The following is an 18647-nucleotide window of genomic DNA, read 5'->3' as shown; positions in this document are numbered from 1 at the left end:
TCCTAAAAGTTTGGGCCGTGGCTTAATGATGATGGGAAGGTGTGGGTCCACAGGTATAAGATATTACACTGCCAACATGTCCTCCATCAGTGGCTTTGTCAAATAACGGAGAGTTTACCCACAAAATAACCGAACTTCTCATCAATTCAAGCTGTTTTGATGGTCATTTTGAGCCTGTGAGTGTGTGTGAGTGTGTGTGTCTGCACCTCGTACTGCAGGTACTCCTCTCTGTGCCGGAGCTCCTCCTGTTCTCTGGCTCTGCTCTTCCGGCTCTCGGACCCTATCTCCTCCTGGAGAACACACAGATCCCGCTGGAAGCTCAGCAACATGGACCCGTGCGACTGGAGCTGCTTCTCCTTGGGAAGAAAGTGAAACCTTTAGTGAAACTAAAGAAATGAATGAAGAAGGAAGCTGGGTTAGAGATGAAGAGCTACGGTCAGAAGTAAACATCAGTGTGAAAGAGACGAGTGTGTGTGTGTGTGTGTGTGTGTGTGTGTGTGTACCAATCACTGCGAGTGTCGACAGCATCGACAGCCAATCAAAATCACCCAACTTTAAGTGCGCACTACAGTTATGCTCACTGAACATTCACAGAACGCAACTGCAGTGCACTTAAAATAAACAAACAATTGTACCCTCCTTGGTGTTGTGTGCGCTAATATAGTTATTGTTCTTAGAGTGAGTGGGCCTTAAAGGGACAGTGCACCCAAAAATGATCATTCTGTCATCATTTACTCTCTGTCATTTCATTCCAAACCCAGAAGATTTTCTTTCATCTTCAGAAAAGAAATGATATGATATGATATACCTGGATGGGAGACCTCCTGAGAAAACCAGGATGCTGCTGCAAGAGGTGTTAGTGAGGCCAGCAGGGGGCGCTCACCCTGTGGTCTGTGTGGGTCCTAACGCCCCAGTATAGTGATGGGGATACTATACTGTCAAAGAGCACCGTCCTTCGGATGAGACGTAAAATCGAGGTCCTGACTCTCTGTGGTCATTAAAAATCCCAGGATGTCCTTCGAAAGAGTAGGGGTGTAACCCCGGCATCCTGGCCAAATTTGCCCAGTGGCCTCTGTCCAAGTCAAGTCAAGTCAAGTCAAGTCAAGTCAAGTCAAGTCAAGTATATTTGTATAGCGCTTTTCACAATACAGATTGTATCAAAGCAGCTTCACAGTATTAAATTAAAATAATACAACAAGGTTTGTTTCAAGTGGAATTTATTGATTGATAAAATTAAATTAAATATCCCAAAAATATCCCCAACTGAGCAAGCCAAAGGCAACAGTGGCAAGGAACCGAAAAACTCCATCAAGTGACCTAATGGCGTCCTAAAACTCCATCAGGTGACCTAATGGAGAAAAAAAAAAACCTTGGGAGAACCCAGGCTCAGTCGGGGGCCAGTTCTCCTCTGGCATTTATGAGCTAGAGGCCGGATTGTAGTTTGAACTGTAAGATTAAAAATATTATATGAATGCCTGGCTGAAGAGATGCGACTTTAATCTAGTTTTAAACTGGGAGAGCGAGTCTGAGCAACGAACAGTATCAGGAAGACTATTCCAGAGTTTTGGAGCCAAATGTGAAAATGCTCTCCCTCCTTTGGTGGTTCTGGATATCCTAGGTATGACCAAAAGCCTTGAATTTAGTGATCTTAAAGAGCGCGATGGATTATAGGGCGATAGAAGATCTGTTTGTCCATCATGGCCTCCTAATCATCCTCATATACTGATTGGCTTCATCACTGTCTCCTCTCCACCAGTAAGCTGGTGTGTGGTGGGCGTTCTGGCGCAATATGGCTGTCGTCGCATCATCCAAGTGGATGCTGCACATTGGTGGTGGTTGAGGAGATTCCCCCTTCTATGTAAAGCGCTTTGAGTGTCGAGAAAAGAGCTATATAAATGTAATGAATTATACAAAAATATATTTTGGCTTTTCATCATATAAAGCCACTGTGTCTCTTCAGAAGACTTGAACTAAACTGCTCCATTCATATGGATTTTTTTTTCCATCTCTTTATGAACATTTTGAACCATCACAGATTTTCAATGGAGGGACAGAAATCTTTCAGATTTCATGAAGAATATCTTCATCGTTTGTGTTCTGAAGATGAACAAAAGTCGTACGGGTTTGGAATGAATAATTGATGACAGAATTTTCATTTTTGGGTGAACTATCCGTTTAAGATATTGTGGGCCTTGGTGTAAGTGTAAGCTGTAGTCGGCACCGATAGCCTCGTGGGCAGCGCAGATATATCGTGCCGTTGGGCTTCAGGCGACCCGAGTAGTGATTGGTCGGTCATGAACGATAAACGAATCTTTAATATGACTCGGGACTACCGAGTTGTCTCAGAGAGTGATTCGTTAATTTTGTGTTGACTTCACATGTGCAACATCCTGGGTTCTGTACTGGAAACAGAAATTATTAGTTCGTCTCTCGAGTGTTCGGGTCCGACTCGGAGTCTCTCGTTCTTCCCGTCAGTCCCATAGAGGCTGTCAGTACCGGAAAGAGAAATGATTAGTTTGTCTCTCAATTGTTCGGGTCTGATTCTTCTGAGTCTTTCGTTCTTTTGTCACACGACGTGATGTGACAACGCTTGACACATAAAGGAGTTAATAATTCCCTAACTTTCTCATAAACAAGCGCGTTGTCAGGTTTTTTTTTTACAGTTAGGCCTACATGCTGCGCTTTTAGTCTCAAATTATAGCTATTTTATTTCTTTCAATTTATAATTTTTAGAATTTCAGTCATGATGGTTCTTTTCCATATGAATGTGGTACTAAAGAGTTGGTAATGCTTTAAACTTTATCTATGATGGGGAAAATCACTTTGATAAAGATACCTATATTTAGCCTAATAACAACATGCAGTTACGTGACATAAAACCGAACGACTCGAGCCCGAAGACTCGAAACGTGAACTTATCAATTCTGTATCCGGTAGAGACTGCATAGCTCAGTTTATGAGGATCACGGGATGAGGAGCGAGATTGAAAGATCCGAGTCAGTAAAATTATCCGAACTTCCCCCATCACACCCCCTCCCCCCTCACTCACCACCCCCCCCCCCCCCCCCCCCATCCTCCTAACCTAACCCTAATGTGGCTTAATTTCTATATTTGCTTTTTAAATTTTGTTGTGTTGTGCACTACTGGGCCACCGTACCACCCAGACGTAAGAGAACGGTTACCAGCGTGAGGTTGGACTGTGTCGCGGGTAAGATGGGCCGGCAGAACCTCTTCTGGGACCCGACCGCTGCAGGGAATGGTGGAGAGGAGTGAAGCGCCGACACCAGGTTTATCCGGCCGATCCACGAGTTCATCTGCTCCGTGGACCTGAAGGACACACGATCATCACTCAGATCTGACTGTTAATGCTTCTGAAGAGAATCTGCACACACACTCACACAGCCTCAAACGCACACACTCACGCAGCCTCGAAGAGGAAGACTCTCCAGTCGGCCGTCTGTAGGCGAAACACGTGCGGGCGTTTGGTGTAGTTCAGGGCTCGCTCGGCCAGAGCGTGATGAACACTGACCACCTCCTCCGAGCTCTGACAGTCCTTCCCATAATCATCCTGGACACACACACACACACACACAGACACTGCTCAACAATCTAGCTTTCACTGCTATTAGTATTGATGTTTTGGCAAGGTTGTATAAAAAGCAGACATGCCACTAAAGCACTGCAAAACATGACGACGTGTGTCATCTGTTTGTATAGACATATTCCTCATATCTACCATCATCAGTCTCTGGCGATTACCTTCTGCAGGTAAAGCACCATTCCCTTCAGCATGGCATAGAACGTCTTCCAGCTTCGCTTCCCCCACGGAGCTGCAAATCAGTTCAATTAGTGATCAGCGTGTTAAATGTGCTCTAGGGTGGTCAAGATAGTCATTGACTAGACAAAAAAAATGACAAGTTAGTTTAAAGGACAAATCCAGTGAAAAATGAACCTAGGGGTAATTAACACATGGTTACCGAGTCGATCGTTCCCTGAGATGCGTTTTCATGATAATCGAATATAAAGTGTTTTATCTTTAAAAACAGATTAGCTCATAACAATAGTATATAGGGCACAGAGTAAATAAAAGTAAATCGCTATTTAATACCACTAACAAGGCTCAAAATAGCCTCACACTAACACGGTAGCATAATGAGGGTCCATACATGCAAACCGAAGCATTGAGAACTTTGTAAGTGTACAGACAGTTTAATAAGAAGATACTTTATAAAGACAGTACATTACGCGTTTACATGCAGGATCCATTTTGGAAAACAGTCTCGACTAATCGAGTCACGAACGCCGTGCTACGTTAGATTTCACTATGCGTAATTCCTATCGACCAGCTCACTTAGCGCGGCGTTCGTTGCTCGACTAGTCAAGACTGTTTTCCAAGATGGATCCTGCATGTAAACGCGTAATGTACTGTCTTTATAAAGTATCTTCTTATTAAACTGTCTGTACACTTACAAAGTTCCCTATCGTTCGGTCACTACGACGTACGTCGTGGTGAACGACGAATAGGAATCTCGCTAGAGAGGCCAATCTACTTCGAGTGAAACTAAACGGGCCAATGCATATTGGCGTGCAATCATTTGCATCAGCTGTGCAGCCTCGCAGCGCGGGTATTTAACGAGCAGCTGGTGCGATTGCACTTCAGCTTTTTGCTTCGGAGCCGAGCGTTTCGATGCTGTTTAATCTACTGAGTGATCAAACAACGAGCAAGCTCTTCAAGATGATCTCTCGTGTCTGGTGCGGGCGATACAGCGCAGCAGCGGGGTCGACTTTCTTTTTCTCTCTTTTGTTTTTGTGTTACTGAGCAAAACAAAAAAAGCTGTTTTCACAGCTGGTAACGGTGCGCCAAGAGCGCTGAATAGCCGTTCTTATGGCTGGTAAAGACCGCCGTGAAGGGAGTTGCATTCCTGTCTGTGTCCGCTGCGACCGTTCCCCTGCGTGCTTCAGTACCAAGGAGAGTATTTCCCTGAAAGAGCTTACATGGGTGTGAGTTGCGTCTTTCTAAAGATGACATTCCACCCGTGTGTTTCTGGTTGCGGTCGTTTCCTGTCCTCACTGACGGCCACGATCACTGTCTCGCATGCCTGGGAAACATGTGAGACTGTGTTTGTGGGTGGTTCATGTTCTCGCACGGGAACATGACCACGTCGACACGCCGGTCAACTCTTCTTTCTCCGGAAAGTTTGAGTCCCCTCTGTTGTTGGCCAGCCGCTGCTTGTGTGTAAAAGCACAGCTGCAGGTCTGCTCGACGGATCTCTCGCTCCTCAGCGTGTCGTGTGCCGTCGAGCTGCAGCGCGGGTTGTCACGGCAACCCAGCGCTCGCTCGGCGCTCTAGGTGCGCGGTCTCCTTGTCTATTCTCCGTTGTAGCGCCCTCCCTGGTGGCCACCAGGAGAGGTCTACTTCAGTAGAATGGCTTGGGTGATCTGAGAGCTGAGGGCTTCTCCTTCGGGGAACCAACCCCCTAGGGCCCCTCCCTCTCTAGCGCATCACAAGTTGTGCAGCTTCTGGATGGGATTGCTGGTCCTTCAAAATTGGAGGAACCTAGCGTTTCATTCAGGGCTCCAGCTGAGGGCAGATGTCGATTGCTGCATCGGAGAGAGGGCCTGTTTTGTTCTGGAAATGAGGGTATGCTGAGTTCCCACTGTAATAGTGTGTGTGCTTATGCTGAATCAGATTCAGAACTGACAGCCATGCTTTCCCGGGTCTTTCTCGGATGTGCATTGAAAACTTAGGAGTATGGAGCTATATTGGTGTATGGAACGCCAAAAGTGCCAAATTCTGCATAAGTTTTCACCTCTCTCGCTACCCTCGATGGTGGGGTGGCTGTGCCCCTGGCGAGCCACCTCTGCCCTGCATGCGAGGCCAAGGCACTCTTATTGCACGAGGGTAGTTCTAAGCCGGAGTTGAGCTGCGCTTGTCGACTGACCGTGTTCAAGTCACAGCGCAGGCCCTCGGCCAGACGATGTCCACCTTGGTGGTCCAGAAACGCCCCTGGCTGTCCTTGCAGAGGTGCGAGACGTCGTCAAAGTACGCTTTCTCGATGCTCCCATCTCACAAGGTGGCCTTTTCGGCGACACTGTTGAGAATTGGCCCAGCAGTTCTCCGCAGTTAGCAGCAGACTGAAGCGCTTTCCCCGACGTACCACCAGAGTGCCTCGTGGGCCGCCCCTCAGTCTACTCGTCGCCAAGGGTGTCATCCCCTGCAAAAAAAACAAAAAAAACACACTCCGGCACAGCCTGCTCTACTGTGTCCGCTGCAGGAGGATGACACCGCCCGTCTCAGCCACTGTTTAAGTGGTCGGTGAAACAATCACCCCTGAGATGGGTGACCCGGAGATGGGTGGAGCTGCTTTCACCCGGTGAGGGCCGGGGAACGAATCTTTTGAGTGTTCCACCACTGGAGTCACAGTGGTACCTAAATTCCAAAAAAAAAAAAAAAAAAAAGAGCAGTTCTTCCATCCCTGGGTCTGAAAAGGGCCAGGAGAGCAGTGGGAGGAGAGAATCCTCACCACTCTCATCCGCCTCTTCTATCGCCAGCAGGCAACAGTGTGCGGTTCGAGAACGCAACCAAGCCACCTCCTGCACCTCCTGCCTCGTGGAACCGGGTAAGTGTTGCACGACACACTCAGACTCCGCTACGGGCCGCCTCCCAGAGAGAGCCTCCCAAGCCGAGCCCCTGTGTTCCACCTCGCTACCCCACTCCGGGTACGCCTACGGTCCCTTTGGTCCCGCTTGTACGGTCTCTGCGAGCCTGGCTAGTGCTCCCCAGTCCGTCTCGCTGGCTCATTCGGACCATCAGGCTCGGCTATGCGATTCAGTTCGCCCGGCGTCCCCGCAAGTTTCGGGCCATCCACTCCACTACAGTGAGAGCAGCCGATGCCCATGTCTTGTGCGCGGAGATCGCAGTCCTACTGGCGAAGGACGTGACAGAGCCGGTCCCTCCAGCCGATATGAGGTCAGGGCACTACAGTCCCTACTTCATTGTACCCAAGAAAGGTGGTGGGTTACGACCGATCTTGGACCTGCTAGTTTTGAATCGGAGCCTTCAAAAGCTACCGTTCAAAATGCTCACGCAGAAACGCATTTTCGAATGCACCCGTCCCCGAGATTGGTTTGCAGCGATCGACCTGATGGAAGCGTACTTTCATGTCTCGATTCTTCCCCAACACAGGCCGTTCTGTGCTTGCGTTCGAGGGTCGAGCAGATCAGTACAAGGTCCTGCCCTTCGGCCTGTCCCTGTCTACCCGTGTCTTCACGAAAGTCACAGAGGGGGCCCTTGTTCCCATGAGAGAACAGGGCGTTCGCATCCTCAACTGTCTCGATGACTGGCTCATACTGGCACACTCTCGAGATCAGTTATGCGAACACAGGGACCTCGTGCTCAGGCACCTCAGCCAGCTGGGCCTTCAGGTCAACCGGGAAAAGAGCAAACTCGCCCCCGTGCAGAGGATCTCTTTTCTCGGTATGGAGTTGGATTCGGTCACTCAGACAGAGCGCCTCACAGAGCAGCGCGCTCAGTTGGTGTTGAACTGCTTGAACACATTCAAAGGCAGGACGGCGGTCCCACTGAAATTCTTTCAGAGGCTCCTGGGGCATATGGCAGCAGCGGTGACCCCGCTTGGACTGCTCCATATGAGACCGCTTCAGCACTGGCTTTTCGGCCGAGTCCCGAGATGGGCGTGGCATCACGGCACTCACAGGGTGACAATCACACCGGAGTGCCGCCAGTCCTTCAGTCCGTGGTCAGACACCTCGTTCCTTCGGGCAGGAGTCCCCTTGGAACAGGTGTCCAGGCATGCTGTGGTTTCACAGATGCCTCTCCCACCGGCTGGGGTGCCACGTAAAATGGGCATGCAGTGTCAGGGGTGCGGACGGACCCCCAACTGCATTGGCACATCAACTGCCTTGAGTTGCTTGCAGCACGTCTCACTCTGAGCCGCTTAAAAAAAGCCGCTTCAGGGCAGAGACGTGCTGGTCCGTACGGACAACACTGTGACCGTTGCGTACATCAACCGACAAGGTTGTCTACGCTCCCGTCTCATGTCGCAACTCGCCCGCCATCTCCTCCTCTGGAGTCAGAAGCATCTGAGGTCGCTTCTAGCCATGTATGTCCCCGGTGTGCTCAACCGTGTGGCCGACGAGCTATCACGAGCTGTGCTTCGGGAGAATGGCGACTCCACCCCCAGGTGGTTCAGCTGATTTGGAGAGAGTTCGGGGAGGCTCAGGTAGACCTGTTTGCCTCCTCAGACACCTCCCACTGCCAGCTGTTTCACTCCCTGACCGAGAGAACACTCGGCACGGTTGCACTGGCTCACAGCTGGCCCTGGGGCCTTCGCAAAAATGCGTTTTCCCCAGTGAGCCTACTTGCACAGACTCCGTGCAAAGTCAGGGAGGACGAGGAGCAGGTCCTTCTGGTGGCTCCCTATTGGCCCACCCGGACTTGGTTCCCAGAACTCATGCTCCTCGTAACAGTCCCTCCCTAGCCCATTCCTCTGAGGAAGGATCTTCTGACTCAGAGACGGGGCACCCTATGGCACCCGCGTCTGGACCTCTGGAAACTCCATGTCTGGTCCCTGGTGGGACGCGGAGGTTCTAGGTGACTTACCCTCAGAGGTACTTAACACCATCACTTCTGCGCGAGCGCCGTCTTCGAGACGTGCGTACGCCTTGAAGTAGAACCTGTTCGTCGAGTGGTGTTCCTCTCGCAGAGAGGACCCCCGAAGATGTTCGATAGGGTCAGTGCTTTCCTTCTTGCAGCAAGGGTTGGAGCGAAGGCTGTTTCCCTCCACCCTCAAAGTACACGCTGCCGCTATTTCAGCTTATCATGACCACATAGATGGCAAAACAGTTGGGAAGCACGACCTGGTCGTCAGGTTCCTTAGGGGGGCGAGACGATTAAATCCTCCTCGTCCCCCCTCCATACCCTCTTGGGACCTTTCCCTGGTGCTCCGAGCACTTCAGGATGCTCCCTTTGAGCCTTTGCAGTCAGCAGACTTAAAGCTTCTCTCCTTGAAGACTTTGCTGCTGATTGCACTGGCTTCGATCAAGAGGGTAGGGGACCTGCAAGCATTTTCGGTCGACGAATCGTGCCTAGAGTTCGGGCCGGGTGACAACCATGTTGTACTGAGACCCCGGCCTGGCTATGTGCCCAAGGTTCCTACCACTCCCTTTAGAGATCAGGTAGTGAACCTGCAAGCGCTGCCCCTGGAGGAGGCAGACCCAGCCCTGGCTTTGCTCTGTCCCGTTCGCGCTCTGCGTATGTACGTGGACAGAACTCAAAGCATCAGGATCTCAGACCAGCTCTTTGTCTGTTACGGAGGCCAGCAGAAAGGGAAGGCTGTCTCCAAGCAGAGGATGGCCCACTGGATAGTGGATGCCATCGCCTTGGCTTACCAAGCTCAAGGCGTGCCCTGCCCGCTCAGGTTGCATGCACACTCCACGAGAGGCGTTGCATCCTCCTGGGCGCTGGCACGTGGCTCCTCGCTAACAGATATCTGTAGAGCTGCGGGCTGGGCGACACCTAACACGTTCGCTAGATTCTATAGCCTACGTGTAGAGCCCGTGTCCTCCCATGTTCTCACCCTAAAGGGGTAGAAGCACTGTGAGTACCGGCTCTGTCGGCTTGCTGCACCCTACTGTGCACCCTTATTGCTCCAGAGTCAAAGCCTGTCGAGTCCTCCAAACACCCTCGGCCCGGACGTGGCGGAGCGTCCGGTGCCAGGCCTTTATCCGCTGAATCCTTGAGAACCGGGTCTAGGCTGGGTCCCATATGTGTGACCCTACGGGGATCCCATATGTGTATATCTTCCACGGCTGCTCCTAAACGGAAGCCCGTGTCTTCCCTTGGGCTAAGTCACCCACTATTCATATGCAGTACAACCCTTGGGTTAGTCCATATGTTTATTCCCACATAACTCTTCTTAAGATTGTGGCTCCCGCAGCGTTCCCCTCCCTCAGTTCGGGCACGCTTTCCCAGTGTTATCCAATAATCTCACTGTATGGGTTATCACGGAACAACAGTGAAGTATACTCTCGGTGTAAGCCCTCTCCTATCGTCCTTCCAGGCAAGAAGGTGTAGAGGCTTGCTCAGGGCGCTGGATGGGGTGCAGCAGCTGTGGCACTTTGGTAGGGATTCCTATTCGTCGTTCACCACGACGTACGTCGTAGTGACCGAACGATAGGGAACGTCTCGGTTACATACGGTAACCCTCGTTCCCTGAGGGAGGGAACGGAGACGTACGTCCCGTCGCCACATCTGCTGCGACCCGCCGGGGCAGCCAGCTCACCGGCTCGGCTCCTCAGCAAAAAACTGAAGTGCAATCGCACCAGCTGCTCGTTAAATACCCGCGCTGCGAGGCTGCACAGCTGATGCAAATGATTGCACGCCAATATGCATTGGCCCGTTTAGTTTCACTCGAAGTAGATTGGCCTCTCTAGCGAGATTCCTATTCGTCGTTCACCACGACGTACGTCTCCGTTCCCTCCCTCAGGGAACGAGGGTTACCATATGTAACCGAGACGTTCTCAATGCTTCGGTTTGCATGTATGGACCCTCATTATGCTACCTTGTTAGTGTGAGACTATTTTGAGCCTTGTTAGTGGTATTAAATAGTGATTTACTTTTACTTACTCTGTGCCCTATATACTATTGTTATGAGCTAATCTGTTTTTAAAGATAAAACACTTTATATTCGATTATCATGAAAACGCATCTCAGGGAACGATCGACTCGGTAACCATGTGTTAATTACCCCTAGGTTCATTTTTCACTGGATTTGTCCTTTAAGTTTTTGTCCAGCGTTTCCAGCGGTGGTGATGAATTGTTGGACTGTCTGACTGTCAGCGGCTCGGTGAACATGGTGAAATTGTGTTTCTAAATACATCCACTGCCACTATAAGTTCATACTATCAAACAACATCATTTCTGTCTGGCTTCAGAGCAGTAATGCTTTTAGTATTTTTGTTTTGTTTTTGATGACTGATAGTTTTGTGGAATAAAAGGATATGAGTTGGTATCTTGGTATTTGTTGAAAATCGATCAGTTAAACTAGCAAAGCAAAGAGATCAAGGGGGAAAACTAGTAGGGCTGGTCTCCAATAGTCGACTAGAAGAGCTTTGGTCGACCAAAATGTTGTTAGTTGGTCAGTCACAGAAAAAAACTCCACAAGAAGTGGCGAAATCACACAGGCTGCGACGGACAGATCGTTAACGGCAACCCTAACCTCAAATATGGCTTATCACTTGAAACATGTAAGTAGCAGCAGCTTTACAAATCCGCTCTCTAATGTTAACCTAGATAAGTGTGCGCTATTATTAGGTGCATATCTGTGTTTGTGTTAAAATACTCAAAAGTAATTTTTGGTCATACATATAAGAGTAATGCAAACTGTAAATGGTTCTACTTTTATTTCTGTAAACTCACAATAACAACAAAACGTTGTGCTTTTGTAAAATAAAGAAAACAGGATGCGTTTTCTGCCGTCCCGGTTGTAGTGACCCGAAACTCAGTGTAGCCTATACTTGCCTCACAGACATGAGATATATACTGTATCTATAGAAAGCTTTATATGTCTTTTAAATGAACCAATTCAAATGGAAAATAAATATTCTCAGATTATGTAATCCGTATGAAACCTGCATATAGGCGTGTCCACTAATGCGGAGATGACCAGTCAGCATCGTCAACTTAATCTCTGCAGCCGAACAAAACATTAAACATTAAACATTATCAATTAATTAGAAAACATTATCAATTAATTATTCAAATGTTTTGACAGTCTCCTATTCATAATCATTACATTTGCCGGTGCGCTGTGGCAAGCTTTAAGCGTGTGTTTCAGTGCTGATAACATTTACATTTACATTTACATTTATGCATTTGGCAGACGCTTTTATCCAAAGCGACTTACATTGCGTTATCCTATACATTTATACATAGGTATGTGCAATCCCCTGGGATCGAACCCATAACCTTGCGTTGTTAACGCAATGCTCTTACCACTGAGCTACAGGAAAGCTGTAGGCTATGTATTATATAGGCAATTAAAGGTTGTATCAGTGATTTCAGGCCCCCCCAAAAAAAGATCACATTCATCTAATCTTTCCTAACGATCCGCTAGCTGCCCGAGATATGAGCTGCATTTTATTGATCATCAGCTAAAATTTCTAAATCAAAGACCGCAATAAGAGAGAGCGGCAACAGCTCTGCTAAGATCATTTCGGTTCTTTACTTTTAAAGAAGATGACTGTGTGTTATGCATCTGAGACTTACTTTCACTTTGATTTGCGATAGTGTGCATGTTGGCTTGATGAATAGATGCTCAGCTGCTCGTCTGCAGCGATGCGTGTTGCAGTAGCGTCGTCATATCTGGCTATAACATGACATATAGCCTATAACATGCTCTCACGCGTTTATTTTTTAGCATTTTTGGGAGAAGTAAAATTTACATATGTGGTTTCAATAACCAGATGCATTTACACTTGTCCAGTTTCGTCTGGAATGCGGCCCAGACCTCCTCCTGAAGTGGATTGAGCGATCGGATTCAAATCCGTCTCGAATGCGTTTCGGAGGGCATTTACACCTGGTCTTTTCACGATCGGATAGCTTTCCGATCACAGAAAACTAATGAAGTGGCCAGGTGTAAACAGCCCCTGTAAGACCGACTACTGCATATATGTAGCTTTGATCATATCTGTACATGAGACTTGACTTTATCCACACTTTGACTCACTGCGTTTGCCATCAATGTCTGCATGTGCTTTTCGCTTTAAAAAGCCTTTCTGGAACACCGTGGCCTTCCTATCGTGAGGGAGATCCTGGAAGGGGTTACTCTTCGATCGCAGGTGCCCATCCTGGTCCAAGTCCTGCTCGAGCATCAGGGATTTGGCCAGAACCTCATCCTCTCTGGGAACAGAGATAATACAATACAATACAATGTTTATTTATAAAGCACAAGTTAAAAACAACCAAAGTTGACGAAAGTGCTAAAAAAAAATCTAAGAATAAAACACAAGCTGTAAAATAGGTGTAACACACGAAAGTAAAATCATAAAACAGCAAGTGAAGATATAAAGCAGATAAAGCAGCAGATCAGAAGTCAGATCCGCACTGGTTGGTTTACTCACACGGCCCACTGAAGCGGATCGCTCTTGATGGAGCTGTAGAGACTCTGAAAGAGAGAGAAGAAACCGAATCACTACTGACCACCACAGCAGTGAAGCTTATAATGAAGACATGAAGATTTGGCAAACATACCTTCAGACAGTCCTTGCTGAAATTCTCGCCTCCATTCATGCCGTTCAGATTTGACACAAATTCAGCCATGGACATGGACTTCCCGACATTCTGACGACACAAGTAGAGGATTACTCTTACAAAGATCAAGTGACATAACAAATGCACTCCTCGTTCAGATGTTTGGGGTCTAAACTAACCCTTTTCTATGTGGGTAACACGTGAGACTCACCACTGGACACCGCTGCTTGCTTAGTTGGGGACTCTTATTACTCTTAAGATTATTGATCAGCCTGCATTTACAACATTGTATGAGAACTGAACTGAGCTGAACGATGACTTCACTGTTTTCTCTAGAGCTGCTGTATCGATAAATGAACTAAGGGTGCATTTACACGCCAATGATGTACTGAAAACGGGAACGTTTCTTCCTCTGTACAGATGAAAACATTATCAAAATTATTCCTGTTCAGACGGATCAGCGAAAACGGCTCAAAAACGCTGTATTATTCCTGCCAGACGAGTAATTGGCGATGTCACTTTGTAAAGAAAGACTATGTGCCCGCGCACATTCACATCCAAACGCGTATGCCTAGAGACTAAACACATAATACACATGTGCACGCCGTCACTGTTTTCACAGATTCACGGTTTAGAAGTTTACGTGGAGATGATACAGTATCGCTTTCAAAACTCCATTTAAAAAACTTGCACTTTGAAACCTATTTAAGTTTGCGTTCTCTAACGACCAGAACGCATTAAAAGTTTCTGTTTTCAGTTGAAAGTGGTGTCGTGTAAGCGGACCCTAAGTTAATATCTAATGATTTTTACAACGTAAACCAAAAACTTACTTAAGCTGGACAATGACTTTCTTCTAGAGCTGCTGTACAGCCAAAACTAATCTTTGTTGCATTATTTTCCTGTTATCACTGTAAAGCTGCTTTGAAACACTCTGTATTGTAAAAAAGCACTATAAATGAAGGAGACGTGACTCACCTGTCCGTGCAGGTCTGAGTTGAGCAGCATTACGGCACAGGTGAGCGTGAGCACGGATCCCGCTGAGGAGAATCCCTCAGGATTACACTGCTGGAAACGAGAGGAGAAGCGATGCAGGACTCTCTCACGCTCCTGAGTCTCACCCGTCAGAACAACCACCTTCAGAAACGACCTAAGAATCAGGATGAGCCCAAAAACAGTTGAGCGATCTCTTGATGGAGATGCATGTCCTCACTGGTCAGATTTACTGGGAATGAGAAGCCTACCGCAGCGCTTGCTCCAGAGTCTGGTTGGTAAAGTCGAAGAACTTGAGGTACTCTTCCCCAACAGCACGACTGAACTCGTTGCTATCAAAAGAACAGGCAAATGAGAAGATTTGGTCGAAACACAAATAGTTTCATACACTTCATCAATGCCAGGTAAAAGACTTACTCTTTGTCCAGATGCCTGACCACATCTGTGCGCTGAAACCCGTCCAGCCTGTAGAGCCTCTCAGCCAAGCGTTGAGCCTCGGCCCGGTTCCCCACCTCGGCACTGCCGTTCATGCAGTGACCCACGGGGGTGGCATCCGGATCCTCCTCTGATGTCATACGCTGCTCTGATGTCATATCCTCCGCTGATGTCATACGCTGCTCTGATGTCATATCCTCCGCTGATGTCATACGCTGCTCTGATGTCATATCATCCGCTGATGTCATACGCTGCTCTGATGTCATATCCTCCACTGATGTCATACGCTGCTCTGATGTCATATCCTCCGCTGATGTCATACGCTGCTCTGATGTCATATCCTCCGCTGATGTCATACACTGCTCTGATGTCATATCCTCTTCCGCTGCATGTGTCCGGTCACTGGACTCTGATCCTGGCGTCTGCTGGCAGGGTTTCTGCTCATCGGAACACCGGACCCACTCCGGGGATTCCCGCTCGCCTGGCTCTCTCGGCTCAGACTCTTGTGCTTCTGCTGGAAGCCCGTTTTCAGGCTCAACCTCTTGCTCTGAATTTACCAGCTGTTCTCTATATTTCGCTCGGTCTAAGCCATTAATGTCATTACTCTGGCTCATCTCTGTCGCTGTAACGGATGTGCTCATCTTGTCTGGCTCTTGTGTCAGTGTTGATTCCTTGAGGTCCACCGAACCGTTGGTGAGGTCCGACAGCGGCTCGGGTGGATCTGTGATGGTGTTCTGTGACTGATCCGACCGGACTGCTGGAGGACTGGACTCTTCCTTCTCCACAACCTCAGGTTCTTCAATCGGATCCTGAGGACCGGTTCTTGCATCTGCTGATTCTCCGTTGGCTTCGGTCTCAGTCCACTCTTCTGTTTGCTCTTCACTGCCTGAATCTGTGCTTTCCTCATGGGTGAACAGCATTCTGGGACGGACTAACATGCCGGGTTCCTCGTGTTCTTGCGACTGTGAGCTCTCTTGAACTGGTCGAATCTCTGAGTCTCTTGTGTCCATAAGGATCTGAGCACCATCAGAAAGATCAAAATGCTCTTCAGCCACATCTGCTCTGGAATCTGATGGAAAAAGCAAAGATAAACACTTGCATTACAGATTTCAGAAGAACACTTCAGTGTTCTCAGAGTATTTGTGGCTTCTTTTTCTAAAAACACAAAAAGGCCTTCCAGAACAACACCCAGTCCAAACCTCTAGGAATGTAAAGGCTGATGGGAAACTGGTGTGCATGTGACCACATTTTAAAGGTTATGCAACAAGGCACTTGAAGAGGAAGCCAAATCGACTGAGTTAGCAAACAGCTCGACATTCACAGCTGACAAACACATGGCCATTTCACAAGCGTCAAACAATTACAACCTCACCCATTGTACAATATGATTTAAAGCACTTCTATACTGTAAATCACATCAGCTTTAAGCATTGAGACGTTACCTGTGGTATCTGCCGAAGATGTGGAGGACTCCTCATGTGTAGCTGCCATCTGTGTTTGTGAATCTGATTTCTGTGCATCATGTGCCTGTCAGGGGAAAAACATCAGAACAGATTGACTTCACCCAAACATTCAGCATCTTTTGGTCAAATCTAAACCAACTCATTCAAAACATTTTCCAGCCTTAAATGGTGAACAACAAAATGAATCTTTTCGTTTCAAAAGCTGTTCCTCTAAGGTACGAATATATTAAACCACATTCTAAAGTGCACACAAATATAAAGAAAGCAGGTCCCCGGTTGCTGACACAAGAACATGTCTACCAGAGAAACCACAAGGTCCTTCCGCTGCTCGACTCAAATATACAGTACCTGGGAAGAAGCAGGTCTGACGTCCTCTTCTGACTCGGCTTCAGCCAGCAGATCAAACAAGCCATCCTGATTCGGGATATAACTGAGGTCTGCGGACGGCAGATTCAAGGTCCAGTCAAATGCTGGTCCGTCAGCGTAGTCCAGTTCAGGGTGGGATCCAGGAGACGGGAGTTCTGCGGGAGTCTCGGGAGTTTCAGGAGCGTCCCACTGCACAGTGGCATGAGAGAGAGGAGAGACCGGGAACACGGTCGGAGAGAGATCGGACACATCCAGACCCACGAGCCTGTGATCGGACACATCCAGACCCACGCTCTTCATAGAGATGCCCTCGTCCTCCTGCTTCATTCTCTCGATGTACTGCTGGGCCTCCAGGTAAGGCTCAGATTCCTCATAGTCTACTATATTCTCCATAGTCTTCTCATTTAGATGGTCATGATGAGGAGTTTAGGAAGGGCTTGTCTTCAGTCTTTGTCCTCAGTGATGAGCAGGGCGTCCATTTTGAGATCGACGTTTAGAAACACTGTTTCCTCCCACGTAGAACAAAATTTTCAACCAACAAGCTCCAAGAGACTGAAAGAGATTTCAGAAAACAAATGACATCTATATCATCATGAGCATTCATTCCATTCAACATGTGATCCAACATTTAGAGTATGAAAACGCTCATTTCAGTCTAAGGTGCATCCGTAGAGATAACAAAATGTCATTAGCCGTCATATCCATGCCGCTCTGAACCACAAAACCACCACAACTTTCAGCCGTGTGTGAGAACGCTGAATCTCTCATTTCTGCTATTTTAATGGAAGGTCTGCAGACCAGCTGCTTGAGTTCAACATTTACACAAAAGAAAATATAAACGGCACATTGCAATGAACATCTTATTTCCTTATTATGAATTTCTCATTATTTATGTCCAAACGACAGGGCCAGAGTGAGTGTTTGCAGTATTGAAAATAGTCTGTCAAAACCAGCCACAGAAATGAGCAATGAATTTATTTTTACATGTCATTCATGAAATCCCCCATAAGCCGCATGTCTGGTTTGCATGTTCGCATTGCCCTTACAAGCAGCACACGATCAATGAGGTGATTTATAGTATCTAATGTGATGATGGTTTCAGAGAAATGTAGAGAATGAAGCTCACCTCAGCCGTGTCCTTCAGTAAAGCCCTCTGAACTCTTTTACAAGACTCACAGGGCGGATGTGCTCTGCTAAGAGTTTTGCTCAAGAAGCACTGAGACACATTTACACTTCCTGACCACAAACAACTTCCACTGACAGAGAGAGAGAGAGAGAGAGAGAGAGAGAGAGAGAGAGAGAGAGACAGAGACAGAGAAAGACAGAGAGAGAAGAGAGAGAGAAGAGAGAGAGAGAGAGAGAGAGAGAAGAGAGAGAGAAGAGAGAGAGAGAGAGAGAGAGAGAGAGAGAGAAGAGAGAGAGAAGAGAGAGAGAGAGAGAGAGAGAAGAGAGAGAGAGAGAGAGAGAGAGAGAAGAGAGAGAAAGAGAGTGTTTATGTGTCTGCTAAGAGTGAGATTAAGACAGACACTGTTAAACCGAGAACAGTAAACCGTTTTCTTGCAGTTCAGAATGACTATAATCATCATCTTGAACACAAGCACTCTAACCCTGACAGACTGATGAAACACGGACTGACCCTGATAGAGAGAGAGATCAGCGCATCACTTCCTGCTGCTTCTCACATCACCTCACACTTCCTGTGCTGTAGATCAAGAGCAAATGAAAGTGCCAGATTATCATGTTTCTTCCAGTGACATAAACTGAGTCATTATAACACAGTTTAATCTTCATATCTGATCATCTGTGAAGGTCAGACTGTGTTTAAACAACAACACTTTAAACACTATATTCACTAAAGTTAGAAACGCACAGTTAGTTAAAAAGTCAAGTCAAGTCACCCTCATTTATACAGCACTTTTAAAATTATAGATTGTTTCAGAGCAGCTTTACAGTGATAATAGGAGATTAAAGTAACAGAGATTGTTTTGGCTTTACAGCAGATCTAGAATAAAGTTATTGTCCAGATAAAGTTAGTTTTGATTGATTCACATCCGTCACAAAGATCATTAGTTATTAACTTAACTTAACCTAACAAAAAACCCTTAATGAACCCCTAACCCTAA

At 47.4% G+C, this 18647-nt stretch overlaps 1 protein-coding gene across 1 annotated transcript in view; it reads right to left on the bottom strand.

Annotated features, from left to right (window-relative positions):
• LOC309498483 (uncharacterized protein) overlaps positions 1-17809 on the bottom strand; it is a 30702-nt gene extending 12893 nt beyond the window's left edge. Inside the window, exons 1-13 of the mRNA XM_082169247.1 lie at positions 17651-17809; positions 16507-17076; positions 16138-16222; positions 14678-15764; positions 14512-14592; positions 14246-14417; positions 13271-13360; positions 13141-13184; positions 12747-12919; positions 3760-3830; positions 3423-3568; positions 3183-3327; positions 207-356 (exon numbers count right to left, since the gene is read on the bottom strand). Of these exons, the coding sequence (XP_082025373.1) occupies positions 207-356; positions 3183-3327; positions 3423-3568; positions 3760-3830; positions 12747-12919; positions 13141-13184; positions 13271-13360; positions 14246-14417; positions 14512-14592; positions 14678-15764; positions 16138-16222; positions 16507-16917 (2655 nt within the window). The 5' untranslated portion in view covers positions 16918-17076; positions 17651-17809. The remainder of the gene's footprint in view (positions 1-206; positions 357-3182; positions 3328-3422; positions 3569-3759; positions 3831-12746; positions 12920-13140; positions 13185-13270; positions 13361-14245; positions 14418-14511; positions 14593-14677; positions 15765-16137; positions 16223-16506; positions 17077-17650) is intronic.
• Positions 17810-18647: the final 838 nt, after the last annotated feature.

The sequence above is a fragment of the Leuciscus leuciscus genome (assembly GCF_965113295.1).
Source record: "Leuciscus leuciscus genome assembly, chromosome: 5".
NCBI classification, from domain to species: domain Eukaryota; kingdom Metazoa; phylum Chordata; class Actinopteri; order Cypriniformes; family Leuciscidae; genus Leuciscus; species Leuciscus leuciscus.
This window is presented reverse-complemented; position numbering and strand designations above follow the sequence as displayed.